The sequence below is a fragment of the Eimeria acervulina genome, genomic scaffold (genome assembly GCF_000499425.1).
Source record: "Eimeria acervulina Houghton genomic scaffold, Eah_scaff167, whole genome shotgun sequence".
NCBI classification, from domain to species: domain Eukaryota; phylum Apicomplexa; class Conoidasida; order Eucoccidiorida; family Eimeriidae; genus Eimeria; species Eimeria acervulina.
Genome location: NW_013550156.1, coordinates 37,457 through 52,048, shown reverse-complemented (window position 1 = coordinate 52,048; position 14,592 = coordinate 37,457). Strand labels below are relative to the sequence as shown.

Genomic DNA, 14,592 nt, shown 5'->3' with positions numbered 1-14,592 from the left:
GCATTTGCTGCTGTCTCCTGCCGCTTTATTAACAGACATTTGTTTTCTGTATAGCCCCACACAGCACCTGCTGTCTTCTCATCTAACTAGATACCTTTGCTGCTGTCTCCTTTCAGCAGCAGCAGCAGCCTCTGCAGTCACTGTCTCCTTTTTACTTGTGTCTGCCTTCAGTCCCTAAGCAGTTACAGCTGCTTGTAGCAGCTTCCGTGGGGCCGTTAGTAGCAGCAGCAGCTGCAGCAATTGCTGCTTCTTTATACATTATTGCTGCTGCTGTGTCACTTCTGCTGCGGCAGACTTCTGCTAGCTGCAGCATGAGGAAGCCTCTCAGTAGCAGCTGTCGCAGCAGCAGCAGCAGTAAGGCTGCTAGTGGGCTAGTGTTTAGAGGTTATACGTTTTATTACTCTTTAAGGTTTAGGGTTTTAAAGGGTTTAGGGTTTAAGATAGGGGTTAGGGTTTAAGAGAGGGGTTTAGGGTTTAACAGCGTTTAGAGCATAAGATGATCTAGGGTTTAAGAGAGGGTGTAGGGTTTACAAGGGTTTAGGGTAATTATAAGAGACTGCCCTTTAAAGAGGTGCATGCAGGGCCTCTTATGAAGACACCCGCGATAAAAATAAAACAAAAGATATTTAAAAGGTAAAAAGTTAATTAGACAAAAAGAGACAGAGAGCGAAGAGACAGAGAAGGGCTTTTTGTCTCCCAACACGAAACAAAAAGTAGCATAGGAGACAGATCAGCAGCAGCAGCAGCAGCAGCAAAAGCAGCTTATTTTAAAGCCAATATACCCGCAAAGGGGCTGCTGCTGCTGCTGCTGCTACTGCTGCTCTCTAGCTGTCTCTTTAAGCCCTGCTATTCGCAGCCTCTACCCACTGGCGAATGATATCCCCAAACACCGCAGGTAGTTGCCGAGTGTCTCTAACAACTGCATAATAAGGAAAAGGAAAATCTTGCAAATAAGGAGACACCTCCATGCCCCCCCCAGGCAGCTGCTGCACTTGCTTCAAATCAAATATGCTGCTGCTGTGGGGAGGGGCCCCACCAGCAGCAGCAGCAGCAGCAGCAGTAGGAGCACCCTTCTGCTTCTGCTGCTCGGGATCTAGAATAAGCAGTAAAGGGATACACCCTCTTGCAATTGCTGCATTCACCCAGGGCCTTGCTTGCTCCTTATTAAACCTTCCGTCAGATAAGATAAGAACCATGGTGGTGGTATTGCTGCTGCTGCTGCTGCTGCCGCTGTCGTTGTCGAGCTCATGTATCGCCAGCTGCAGCATATCTGTTATAGCTACCTCATGACTTTTATGCGATTCCTCTTTGAAGCTGCAGCGCTGAAGGAGCCTCTGCCCCTCAGCTGCAGACACCTGAGGCGTGGGGTGTATGCACACCTCCGGCTTGGGGCCTCCAAATGTACAAACACTCACGGTGCCGATCTGCAATAAAACAAACAGACACTGAAACACATCCCTAAACAACCTGCAACACATCTACGCTGTATATGCACCTCAACTGCATGCATGCACATACTCCAAGGGAGGGAGGAGGGGAGGTTTGCATGAATATGCATGCATGCATTTGCATACAGTTGCCTGCATGCATGCATGCATGCATTTTCCAAAGCCCCAAACGCATGCATGCATGCAACGCAACCGACGATACGCAAGATGTGCATATATATATATATATATATATATACATACATGCATGCACGCATATATACGAGCATGCATGCATACATACGAGCACGCATACATCTGAGCATGCACGCATGCATGCATGCATGCATGCAGTGTAGGGGTGACGCGGACTCGGCTTGAAAACTACAAAATTGGGTCACTGAGGGAGGCCGAGCCCTCAGGGCTCCAATTTTATTCCCTCTCTCTGTTAGTTGTCTTCATCGTCAGTCCCCTCACGTATATATATATATATATATATATATATATCTATTGATATATTTATATGTGTTTCATGTATATATATGTTATATATATATATATATATACATATATGCATATAAGTAATAATAATAATAATAATAGATTAAATGTGGTGTGTGCGAACCTGAAGAAGATTAAAGGTTTGTGTTAATAGAACAACGGCTTCAATAGCACTAGCTGCAGCATTAAGCTGCTGCATAGAGCTGCTGCAGTCAATACCAACAAACACGCGATAATTAAACCCCTGCGCTCGACGCCTCCGCAGCCACAGGCGGTCATCTCGCTGAGATGAGGCGACGTAAGACAACACGCGGCGCAGACTCAGCTTCTTTCCTGCATATACACCCACACATATATCCATATATATATATATATGTATAATATATATTATATATATGCTATACAGGCATACATTTGCATATAAATGTATACATATATAGACACATACATGCATATATATATATATATATGCATATATATATATATATGTATATATATATGTATATGCATAGGCATAAATGAATGCATACATCCATACACACATATATATACGTCCATACATTCACATATATGCATGCATGCATACACACAAAGCCAATGACTTTTATTGTTACGGATATATTCACAAGACGAACAAGAAAAAAGACCTCTCAGGCAAAAGTTTATTGTGAAACAACTATGTGCTGCTGCTTCTGCTGCTGCTGCTGCTGTGGGTGAAGTTGTGATGGTGCTGCTGCTCTGGTGCTGCTGCTGCTGGTGCAGTTCTTCTTTAGGGACAACTGCATGCATGCATAGTGCATCAGGTCTGCATGCATGCATGCATGCATGCAGATACATATGCATACCTGATCGGTAGCCTCCCTCCCAAGCCCCATTGGCAGTGGGCTGCAGCACGAGACGAAGCGTTTCGCTGAGGCTAACAGCTGCTGCTGAAGTGCGGCCTTCTAGCATATGCCAAAGAGCTGCGCATACACAAGAAAGCCCCACAGCATGCAGCAGCGCATGCAACGCATGCAGCAGCCCCGGGAGCCTTGGGGCTCCTGCACGCTGATCTACAACTGCTGGGGGTACACCAATGTTTGCATGCAGCAATATCCCTCCCCATATCCAAATATATCTCAACCATAAGTACGCATACATGTATCTATATGTACGTACATATATATATATATATGTATATAGATATGCACATATGTATCTGCATTATATATATATATATATATATATGTATATCTAAACCAAGTAGTGGGTGTATTTCATAATGCATAAATGCAACAGCAAGCACACCACTATGGTGCGGAAAGCATGCATGCTCGATTGCATGCATGCATGCATGCATGCATGCATGCAGATAGATGAAGATGCTAACCTGCTGCATGCTCAGGAGACAGTCCCTCTTTGCCTACGTCATCTAGAGACACTCTATGCTGGAAATCTATCTCCATTTGTTTTGTCTTTTCTTCATCTTCTTCTGGATGCCGCAGGTCTTGACGGCTCTTGTTGTCTGCTGCGTCCCCCTGCTGCTGCTGCTGCTGATGCTGCTGCTGCTGCGAGGGATCCGCTGCTTCATGCGGGTGTTGCTGCGGCTCAAGCTGCTGCAGCAAGCGAGAGGAGGCCTCATCCATATCTTCGTCTCCTTGACTGTCTGTCTCCATGAACTCTGCGCTGTCTCCTCCAAGGTGTACAGACACCTCGCGAGCTTCGCCCTTCTTCTCTGCTGTCTTTTGCTGCTCTGTATTAATTCTAGCGGAGATTAATTTGTCTTCTTCTGCATGCGCATGCATAGCATGGTAGCCACAGCAGCAAATAGTAATTCTTATGTTTACTAATTACTCAAGAGCAGCAATAATATAATATCTACAAACAAGAAAACAAAACGAAACAGAAGAGCAAGCAAACATGCACGGGTAAGAAGCTAGAAGATAGCAGATAGCCTGCCGTTGCCGCTGCTACTGCTTCTGCTGCTGCTTCTGCTGCTGCTTCTGCTGCTGCAGCTGCAGCAGCAGCAGCGGCGGTTGCTGCTGGGATTGAAAGGAGACAGTCAGGGGGTATAGGGGCATCAAGGTATTTATACTAAAGGAGACACTTACCCTGCTGCTCTTCTGTTTTTCTCTCGCCGCCGTTCTCAGCGTCCTCCCTGTACACCACAACTCTAAACAACCCCACCAAATAAACACCCCCATCCCTTCTCGCTTATCTCTAGGCCCATATACATACACCATTAATGATGCAACAGCAGGCTGTCTCTCCCCTTCCTCCTTCGTATCATCCCAGTTCAAACCCTAAACCCTAAACCCTAAACCCTAAGCCCGCTTACAAGGTGTCTGTCTCCGCCAGCTTCGCATTGTTGGTGCTCTGGGAGGCGGAATTCTCCTCTGCTTCTGCAAAGGCTTCGTGGGTCCCTCTTGCTTCGTCTTGCTGACAGAGCTGTCCCCGCTGTAGCTGAGGTGTCTCCTCACCTCCATCGGGAGCAGCATCCTCCTCCCCTTTGTTTGGCTCTACGGAAGCGGCAGCAGCGTCGCTGTCTTGGTCTTGCTGCTGCTGCAGCAGCTGCACTTGCTGCAGCCAGCGCTCCACAGCTTCGGTGTCTTCAAGGGGATTCGCCGGCAATGAAGAGCGAGGGGGGTGTCTCCTACTGTCTCCTTCTTGAGAGCCCCCGCTGCCGCTATTGCGAGACAAGGAGCTACCGTCTTTTGCTGCTGCTGCTGCTGCTGCTGCTGCAGCAGAATCTCCCCCATCCTCCTCCCAGCCATCCGCTCCATCGTCTCCTATGTCTCCTCCATCTTCCCCGTCTCCTTCTATTGTCTCTCGCTGCACGAGACTGCAGGCAAAGAAGCACCATATATATATATATATATATGTATGTATGTATGTAAGTATATATATATATATATATATACAAGAAAAGGGGTTTTCATAGCAGCACAGCAGCAGGCCTCAACAGAAGACAGAGCAAAAAAGAGAAGCAAAATATATCTCCCTCACCTGCCCTCTCCTTCTATTCCAAAGGCCCTGTGGGGTTTTTGTTTAGGTGGCGGCTGTCTGCGCTTCTCAGCAGCAACTGAATTATCTTCCTCTTCATTGAGAGGCGCTGCGATGCCTGCAGCAGCCGCAGCAACACCCGCATCATAACACCCACTGCAGCAGCAGCGGTAGCAAGAGCAGCAAGAGCAGCAGCAACTGCTGCTCCTGCAGCAGCAGATCCTGCTCCAGCAGCAGCAGCAGCCGCTCTGCACTACCCTAAACCCAACGCCGACACCTGTATATACACCTCAAAAGGGAAATTATTCATCGACGAGGGCACCGACACTGAGCGAGAGACACCCGGCGCCCCACAGCAGCAGCAGCAACCCCGCCGCAAACATCAATTCAGGTGTACGATGATCTCTGCGCTGTTCAGGAGTATGCGGGGAAGAAAGACAGGAAAAAACATAATGTTGCAGGAGACAAGAAGCAAACATACTTCATTTCTTTATGAATGCTGTATTAAAATATTATGTATAAATAACATATTTAAATTGAATACATTTGATATAGGAATCCTACATAATATCCTATATAAATATATATATATATACATATACATATATATATATATATACATATATATTCTATATAGAGATACAGAATGATAATTCTATGATTATATGAATAATATAAAAGGAGACAGGGGGGTGGGGTTAAGGGGGGAGAGGCCTCAGCTAGGCATTGACAGAGACGTAGCAATATCTCTGTCTCCTTCTCTGGCTTGTGTTCATCATAGGGCAGCCTTAAGGGCTTAGAGACCCAAGGGGACACCGCAGAGGCCTTTTCGTTTCATCTTCGGCAGCTCCCCCCAACCCCAAGACACCCCACTAATAGAACCTAAACCCTAAACCGTAAAGCCTAAACCATCAACACTTAACAAACTCTGATGCAAAAGCAAGCATATCACCGCTCTCTGTATCTCTCTCTCTCTGTCTCCCTCGCTCTCTCTCTCTCTGTGTGTGTATATATGTATATATATATATATATGTTTATTTATCTATTTATATATTCATATATATATATACATATATACGCCCCCTTGAGGCCGCCCTAAGAGCAGACGTCTCTTTGCTGTCATCTCCGAGCTACCGTCTCCTTCATGGGTGCAGCAGCACCTCAACTCACAGCTTTGTGCATGCAACCAGCAGCAGCAACAACAACAACAGCAGCAGCAACACTAACAGCAGCAGCAGCAACAGCAGCAGCAGCAGACGCTAGGTAGCAGCATCCTACCTTGAACCGAGGGGTCCTGGTGGACGCCCTTGTCGTTGTCGTCTGTCTCCGCTGTCTCTTCTTCTTCTGTCTCTTCTTTCTCTATCTCTTCTCCCTCTGCTGTTGGCTCCTCAGCAGAGCCCTCCTCTTGTGTGCCTGCTGCAGCGCCGTTGCTGTTGTCTGCTGCATCTGCTGCTTCGTCAGAGGCCCCGTCCTGCTGCTGCTGCTGCTGCTGCTCTTGGTCCTGCTGCTGCTGCTCTTGATCGAGTGTCCCCTGCTGCTGCGGATCGCCTGAATCCACAGCCATGTCTCCTCCCTCCTCAGCATCGGCATTGCCGCTGCTGCTGCCGTCTGCTGCACCAGCATTCTCTTGCTGCTCCTCTGCAGCACCTGTCTCCTCCGCAGCACCTGTCTCCTCTGCATCACCAGACGCCTCCTCATGGCTGTCTCCTTCTTCTCCGTCTCCATCTAAATCAGCGTCTTCAAGCTGCAAGTCGTCTCCCCAACTATCTGTGGGGCCTTCCCCCCGACCCTGCTGCTGCTGCTGTTGCTGTTGCTGCTGCTGCTCGCTGTCGCAGGCCTCGTCTGATGCTTCGTCTCCAGTCTCCTCGGCTTCGCCCTCTACTTCCTCCGGATTGTCACCTGTCTCTTCTGCTCTCTCCATGTCTCCTCCCCGCAGCTTTTTCTGATAGTGTGGGGCTTCCTGCTGCTCTAACTCGTCGCCGTCAGAACCAGGGGCCTGCAGCAGCAGCAGCAACAGCAGCCGCAGCAGCAGCAGCAAAAGAGCATAGGTGGATATAAACAGCAACAATAAAAGAGATATAGGCTCCATAGGTTATATGGCTGCAGTGCATACAAACATATGCTGAGGCGTACCTCAAGGCTTCCCTCATCAACTTCCTCATCCTGGGTCTTGTTCGAGTCCTGCTGCTGCTGCTGCTGCTGCTGCTGCTGCTGCTCTCCTTCTGTGGGCTTGTTGCTGTGCGAGGCGTCGTCGTCGCTTTCTTTTGCGCCCTCCATCTCTACCTCACCTTGAGGGACTCCTCCTTCTGTCTCTATTGTCTCCTTTTGTTTATTTTTTTGTTTTGTCTCCTTGTCTTCTTCTTCTTCTGACTGTTCATCTCCAGCCCATCTCTTATTCTCTATTTGTCCTCCCTCTTGCAGGTCAACTTGCCCCGCGCTATCCTCCAGCTCCTGCTGCTGCTGCTGCTGCTGCTTGCTGCCGTCTTGCTGAGAAGGTGGGGGAGCCTCAGCCTGTGCTTCAAAGTCCATAGACACCTCCAGCGCTTTATCCTGAAGCACATATAACACTCACACTCCAAATCCTATACCCTAAACCCTAAACCCTAAACCCTCATACGCGATCCCAACGCCGTACGCAAGCTCAGCCGTGTTTATATTTATACCTTAGAGGATATAAGGGTTTAGCAACAGAAGCAGAGAAAATGCGAGCAGAGTAGGGTTTAGAGTGGTTTAGGATTGCTGGAGAAAGATTAGGGCTTAGGGTTTAGGGTTTAGGGTTTAGAGACGCACCTCTTCTTGGGTCTTGGGCTTCTCTGGGGGTTTCTGCTGCTGGGTGTCTTGCTGTTCATCTCTAAGGCCATCGAACTGAAATTCGTCTTTGATATCTTCAGATCTGTCTTGAGCACCATCGCCTTCTCCTAATCCTGTTGCTGCTATCCATTCATCTTTCTGCTTCTCAGGCCTTGCTGCTGCTGCTGCTGCTGCTGCCTCCTCCTCGCTGCTAAGCCGCCCCCACCCTAGCTGCAGCAGCACTAATGTAAGCCGCAGCAAACTTAAGCATAATCGGGTTGTCCCTTCCAGTGCATCAAATGCAGCTAAGACAACTGCTGCTGCCCGTTGCAGCGTCAGCAGCACCACATCTCTCGCTTTGCTGCTGTTCCCTGTTGTAGATACTGCTGCTGGCCCTGCTCCGGCTCCTGCTGCTGCTGCTGTTGCTGCTGCTGCTGCTGCTGCGGGCGTCTGCAGCAAGGGGCGAACCACGTATGCAGGTGCTGCTCTTGTGAAGGCCTCAACTGCGGCAGTGCATTGCTTGAAGGGGAAGAGACACTCGAGAGACGGCACAGGCAGGCTTGCAAACACCGGCTGCTGCTGCTCATGCTGTTGTTCTTTCTGCTGCTGCTGCTGCTGCTGCACGTTGTCTTTGTTAAGCTGGCTGGGAAGCTGAAGAAGGAGGTCCACTGCTGGTTGTGGGGTGTCTCCTTTGCATGCTGCTAGGGCAAATTGAAGTGTCTCCGTGGCTTTCGCTATGGCTGTGTCTCCTCTGCTGCTGTTGTTTGCTGTCTCTTCCTGCGCAGCTGCAGCAGCTGCAGCAATAGCAGCAGACTGCGCATGCAGCACTTCGCAGGCTTTGCGAAGGCCTGCAGCTGCATGCGTTGGCAGCAAATTGAAGAGACCTCTGTCTCCCTTCCCTTCGTCTCCTTGTCCCTTCATGAAGGCAAGTGTCTCCTCGCATGCAGTTTTAACCTCTCCCAGCCACTGCAACCGCACGCGCATGCAAACGCCTTCTCCCTGCCCTCCTGCTGCTGTTGCTGCTGCTGTTGCAGCAGCAGACAACCGCCGAGCCTCGGGGCTGCTGAGGAGAAGCTGCTGCAGCACCTCCAGCTGCTGCTGAGCCTTGCGAAGTGTCTCCCAAGCCCCCCGCAGCTGTCGCACGTCATGGCGCAGCATGCGGCGTTCATCTGTCTCCGCAGCAGCAGCACCACCACCAGGTGCTGCTGCTGCTGCTGCTGCTGCTGCAGGCTGCTGCGCCCCAATAGAGGCGTGTCCTTTGCCTTCAAATGCTGCTAATGAAGCTGACGTGCTGCTGCCAGACGCAGAAGAGACAGCAGCAAACGCAAGGTCTATAGCATCATTTTGTGCTGCTGCCTCTGTTAGGGTGGGGAGGAGGGCCCCAGCTTGCTGCAAAGCTTGCTGCAGTGTCTCTGCTGCTTGCTGCAGCCCCTGCTGCAGCGCAGCAGGAATTGTCACAGATGGAGACACCAAGGACACTGCCGCTGCGTCTGCCAGCACCTGATACTGCGCAGCAGCTTCCCAGCAACGCTGCCGCTGCTGCAGCGCATGCAGGACCAGAGCAGCAACAAACCCCAGCAGCAGCTCCCGCTGCGCCAGCACATCCTTGTGAGGCTTCGTTATCTGCTGGCACTGCAGCAGCAACTGCAGCAGCAAATACCACTGCTGCGCAGCAGAGACCCAAGTGTCTCCAAGGAGCTCTCCGATTGCCTTGGGTGTCTCCTTTGCTGCTTCTGTGGCTAGCCAGCTAGCCAGAGGCTGTTTATTCTTTGCCCCGCGAGACAAAACAGCTGCTGCTCTTGCTGCCGTGTCGTGCTGCTGCAGTGCTGCTGCATCCTGCAGCGGGTGAGTAGCCCCAGGAGGCCCCGGGAGGCCGCTAGCATCATTTAAAGCAGCAGCAAAGAGACTAGTGTCTCCTCCACAAAGAGACAGACAGGGCAGCTGCAAGTGCGTACGCAGCAGCCCCCGCAGCTCTGTGAATTTTCTTTGCATTTGCTGCCGTGTCAACTGTCTCTTACGCTTGGCTCGGCCTGCTGCTGGTGCTCCCTCCTCCTCCTGCTGCTGCTGCTGCTGCTGCTGTTGCTGCTGTTGGTCTTCAACTGCTGCTGCTGACGCAGCTGCAGCCTCTTTGACAGCAGCACTAAAATCTTCGCATACACTCTGCACGTCCAGAGCTACATCTGCTGCACTCGTTGAGTTGCTGCAGAATGCATGCAGGTCTTGTAAGCACCTGTAATCTATATCTACTGTCTCCTCAAGGCCAAGGGACAAGCTTAAGAACCTCCCCACAGCACTTGCTGCTGCTGCTGCTGCTGCTTCTCCTGCGTCCATTGAGGAGGGATGGCCCCCTGCTTCTGCAGCAGCAGCAGCAGCTGCTGCTGCTGCTGCTGTTGCTGGCGCGGCGCAAGCTTGCATGCTGCTAGAGGAAGCAACGTCTGCAGTACTCTCAGCAGCAGAGCGAACAGTAGCTAAAGGAGACAGCAGCGGGAGAGACAAAGCTGCAGCAACAAGCCGCTCTTGCAGCTGCTGCTCCACTGGCCCCACTGCTGCATGCATGAACTGCAGCAAAGCCCCATCAAATGTCTTTATATGCTTCGCTAGCTGTACGTGCGTCTTGTGTACAGATCTGCAAATGGAGACAGAGGAGACAGTGCATGCAAGACACCCGAAATAATATACAAATACTTTCAAGATAAGACACAGACAAAGACATCATACAGCAAACAGCAAAAAGAAACGCCTTCTTTGCTGCTGCTGTTTGTGTGCATGCATGCATATATAACAAAAGAACCTCCACATAATAAGTGAAGAAAAAGAGAGCAAACATAAACAAAAAGGAGACACAAGACACCAGAGACACAAGACAGAAGAGACAAGACATAAAAGAAGAGAGAGCATGAAAGACACAAAGAGACAGGGGGCGCGAGACAAGACGGTGACACTGCATGCTCTGCTGCTGCTGCTGCTGCTGTTGCTGCTGCTGCTGCTGCTAGCAGTAGGGTGGCTTGCAGCATTGCGTTCGCTGTTATTGTCTGCTTCGTGTGTCCACAGATGTGCACATGAAAAAGGAGACAGAAAGGAGACACAAGGGAGACAGCAAAGAGACAGAGAAGAGACAGACAAGAGACAGACAAGAGAAAAGAGACATAAGAGAGACATAAAAGACACATAAAAGAGACATGAAAGAGACAGACAAGAGACAGAAAAGAGACAGACAGACAAGACACAGACAAGAGTTTTAAAAAAAGAGAGACAAGAGACAGGAGACACTTCAACAGTGCCAGGGCCTCACTCCCTCATTGCCGTTCTGCTAGACAAATCCCAACGAGCCAAAGACGTCAAACACCGCACAGCACCATCCATCTCTTTTCTTGCTGCATGCAGCTGCTGCTGCACTGCCTTCAGCCACCCAGCAGCAACAGCAAACCGAGCAACAGCCCCCATAACAAAGCAAACCACCTCTGCACCGGGGGCCTCTGCTGTTGCTGCTGCCTTTGCTGCACCCAGTTCTACAACAGACCCTGCAGCAGCTCCTGCTGCAGCAGCAACCCCACCTGCTGCTGCTCCATGCAGCAGCAGCCGTCTGCAATAGCTCGCCCCTTCTAGACACCGCAGCCTCCCTTCGAATTGCCCTAAGGGCGATGTACGTAGAAACTCCAGCAGCACTTCTGTTACTGCCTTTGGTGAGCGATGAATAAGCTGCAGCAAGACAGTGCCAGCGAGCCCCTGGGTTGCTGTTGGTGTGTCTCCTGGCGCAGTAGGCCCTGCAGCAGCAGCAGCAGCTGCTGCTGCTGCAGCAGCTGCTGCTGCTGCTGCGGCAGGAGACTCTGCAGCGTCCCCGTCGTCAGGCAGCAAACTCCATAGAAACGGAGCAAAGTGCAGACTCTGCTGCTGCATGCGCTGCTCCCTGAACTCCCTCAAGAACCGCCACTCCAGCAGCTGCCGCCGCCGCAGCAGCAGCACCTGTCTCTCAACAGCTAGCACTGCAGCATCAAACCGCTGCAGAAGCTTTTCTGCTGCCTGCATTGCTGCTTCCTGCTGCTGCTGCAGCGAAGCTCGAGTGCTGCTACTTTGATGCAGTCCATCCTTAGCTTCATCCTGGGAGTGGGAATAGCCGGAGACAGCTGCATTAGTATCTTGCTGCTGCTGCGCTGCTGCTCCTGCTGCTCCCCCAGCGGGAGAAGCAGCAGCAGCAGCAGCAGCAGCGGAGATGTGCAAGGCAATGAGATGGGCCAGTTGGTGTCTGTCCATCGCCTGCTTCCAAGCTGCTGCTCTGTCTAGCAGACCCTCGAGAGCAGCAAGAGCATCAGCAGGAGAAGTGCTGAGGAGGGAGAGAGCAGCAACTCTTTGCGTAAGCAGCAGCATACTCTGCAGCACAGGGTGGTCTTCTACAACAGCAGCAAAAGAAGCAGCAGCCTCTTGAAACTCCTGGACGGGGCCGCTTAGTGGCTGCAGCAGCACGGGGCTGCCAGCAGCATAAAAAGATGTTGCTGCACCTTTGCTGCTGCCAGAGAAGGAGATACTACGACACAGCTGAGCGAAGCGCAGCTTCCTTGCACGCTCCCGTTGCTGCTGCAGTCTCTCTTGCTGCAGCTGTTGCTGGATGGCGTTGTCTCCTGCATCTCCCTCAGAAACGCCAGACCCGTCAAGCTGCTGCTGCTGCTGCTCGGCCTCTGCTGCGGCGTCCTCCTCCTGCAGCAGCAGCTGCTTCAACTGCTGCTCCTGCCGCTGCTGCTGCAGTGGAGACGCCCCTACGAGGCGGGCAGTTGTCTGAGCCAGCATTGCTTGCATATGCGGCAAGCAATACCTGTCGAGCTCTTGAGGTACCCGTACCTCTTCTGCTGCTGCTGCTGCTGCTGGAGGTACTGCTGCTGAGCCCGCATTGTGTGCGTTCAATAAAACACAGAAAGAGCCCTGAACAAAAACAGAAGACATTACATATAGACACACATATATATGTACAAGCAAATACATATATATATATATATATACATTTATTATATATATATGTATTTGCTTACCGCGAGGGCTTCGCGATATGCGGTGGTTGATTCGACCTCGCCTTCGCCGCTTCCTGCGCTGCTGTAGATGCTGCTGCTGCTGCTGCTGCTGCTGCTGCAGCCGCTCCATGCACATGAAGTGTCGACGGCACTGCCCCACATGTGCAGCAGGTCCTCCTCAGTAAGCCCTTCTAGCTGCTGCAGTGCAAGCTGCTGCTGCTGCTGCTGCTGCTGGCTGTCTTCTTCATGGGCTTCGTAGGTGGTTTGATTGCACCATGCTGTATACTGGGTGGTTTCTTCAGTATCTGTATGCTGCTGTTGCTGCAGCTCCTGCTGCTGCTGCTGACCTATCTCAGTCCACTCCTTGCTGCAGGGAAAGAGTTCTTCTGCTGCTTCTGCATCTCCCCGTTGCTTCCCTCCTGCTGCTGCTGCTGCTGAGCGGTCCACAACAAGGCCCTCTAAGCGCTGCAGCAGCGTCGCAGTCTCATCTGCTGCGATCTGACGTTGCTTCCTCCATGCCAGCTGCTGCTGCGACACCTGCAGCAGCAGCCCCGCTAAGGCCAGCCGTGCAGCAGCAAAGGGCGTTGTACAAATCATAGCAGTTGCTGCTGAGCCCCGGCGTCTCCGACCCCCTGTTGTTGTTGCTGCTGCTGATGCTGCTGTTGCTGCTGCTGCCTCTGCGCGGAGCCACAACAGCAACCACTGCGCTCGCTGCAGCGGCTGCAGCAGCCCTGTACCCTCACCGACTCCGTCAGATGTTAGCGCAGCAAACGGCAAGGCTGGGAATGAAGCTGCCCCCTGCAGCACTAAGGACACAGGTGAAGGTGCCCGCATCTGCTGCTGCTGCAGCAGTAGCTTCTGCTGCTGCTGCTGCTGCTGGCGCTGAAGGGAGTGTGTAGCTTCAGCAGCATCTAAAAGGCCTTTGGCGACTGCCCATAGGCCTGTTGCAGCTGTACGTACAGCAGGGGCGAGCAGGAGAGGATGGGTAGCAACGAGGCTGCTGCTGCATGCAGCAGCAGCTGCTGCTGCTGTCCTCAAAGCGGCAGGGGAGCGGGGCCCTGTCTGCTGCGCTGCAGCAGCGGCGCCTTCTGTCTCCAGCAGCAGAGGCGTCAGCTCTGGCAGCAGAGACAAAAGCCTGTAAAAATAAAACACACATTAATACCCCTAAAGATAAACGAGGTTATGAAGAAGCACTAAATAAACAAGCAACAGCAAATAAAATAAAACCCCAAGAAGAAGACAACAAGAAAAAAATAAAATATTAAGTGAACACCAACTACAGCCTCTCTCTACACTGCCTGGAACCAGCAATTAAACTGATGCTGCTGCTGCTGCTGCTGCTGCTGCACTGCTGCTCTTGGGGGACAACGAGAAGACTCCGGCAGCAGACGAACCGCTGTGTCTCCAAGGTGCTGCAACAAAACTCATTAAGGCCCTCTAGCCAAGCAGCCAGTGCTGCCTCAGGTGCAGCAGTGACAGCTGAGCCGCGTTCTATGAGCTGCAGCACATGCTGCTGCGCAGCTGCTGCTGCTTCCTCTTCATCTGTCCCTGCTGCTGATGTTGTTGCTGCTGCTCCCCCTTCGGCGCCCTGTGCTGCTGCTGCTGCTGCACCAGTTGGAGCAGCAGCAGCAGGCAGCAAACGTAGGGCTAAGTCTGAAGGAATGGCTGCTGCTCGCAACGGGAGAAGGCGAGCTAGATGGGGCAGCAGATCACTTGCTTTGTTGCTCTGCTGCAGCAGCTGCTGCAGCGCATTTGCATGCACTTCTGTCTCCGCAGCTAGTGCTACAGAGGCTGAGGTGCTGCCTCCTATCCCCCAACTCCAATCCTGCTGCTGCACCCTGTCGCAGCCATCTAGAGCTGCTGCACGCAGCAGCAGCGCCTCTGTCTGCAGC

At 51.7% G+C, this 14,592-nt stretch overlaps 1 protein-coding gene across 1 annotated transcript in view; it reads right to left on the bottom strand.

Annotated features, from left to right (window-relative positions):
• Nucleotides 1–836: 836 nt before the first annotated feature.
• The window catches only part of EAH_00022680 (Midasin, related), a gene marked incomplete at both ends in the record, with an annotated part of 32,498 nt that continues 18,742 nt past the window's right edge, over nt 837–14,592 (bottom strand). Inside the window, 13 exons of the mRNA XM_013396939.1 lie at nt 837–1,424; nt 2,053–2,261; nt 2,774–2,890; nt 3,298–3,696; nt 4,019–4,080; nt 4,246–4,749; nt 4,914–5,028; nt 6,189–6,906; nt 7,044–7,460; nt 7,701–10,326; nt 10,993–12,614; nt 12,722–13,835; nt 14,095–14,585. Of these exons, the coding sequence (XP_013252393.1) occupies nt 837–1,424; nt 2,053–2,261; nt 2,774–2,890; nt 3,298–3,696; nt 4,019–4,080; nt 4,246–4,749; nt 4,914–5,028; nt 6,189–6,906; nt 7,044–7,460; nt 7,701–10,326; nt 10,993–12,614; nt 12,722–13,835; nt 14,095–14,585 (8,982 nt within the window). The remainder of the gene's footprint in view (nt 1,425–2,052; nt 2,262–2,773; nt 2,891–3,297; nt 3,697–4,018; nt 4,081–4,245; nt 4,750–4,913; nt 5,029–6,188; nt 6,907–7,043; nt 7,461–7,700; nt 10,327–10,992; nt 12,615–12,721; nt 13,836–14,094; nt 14,586–14,592) is intronic.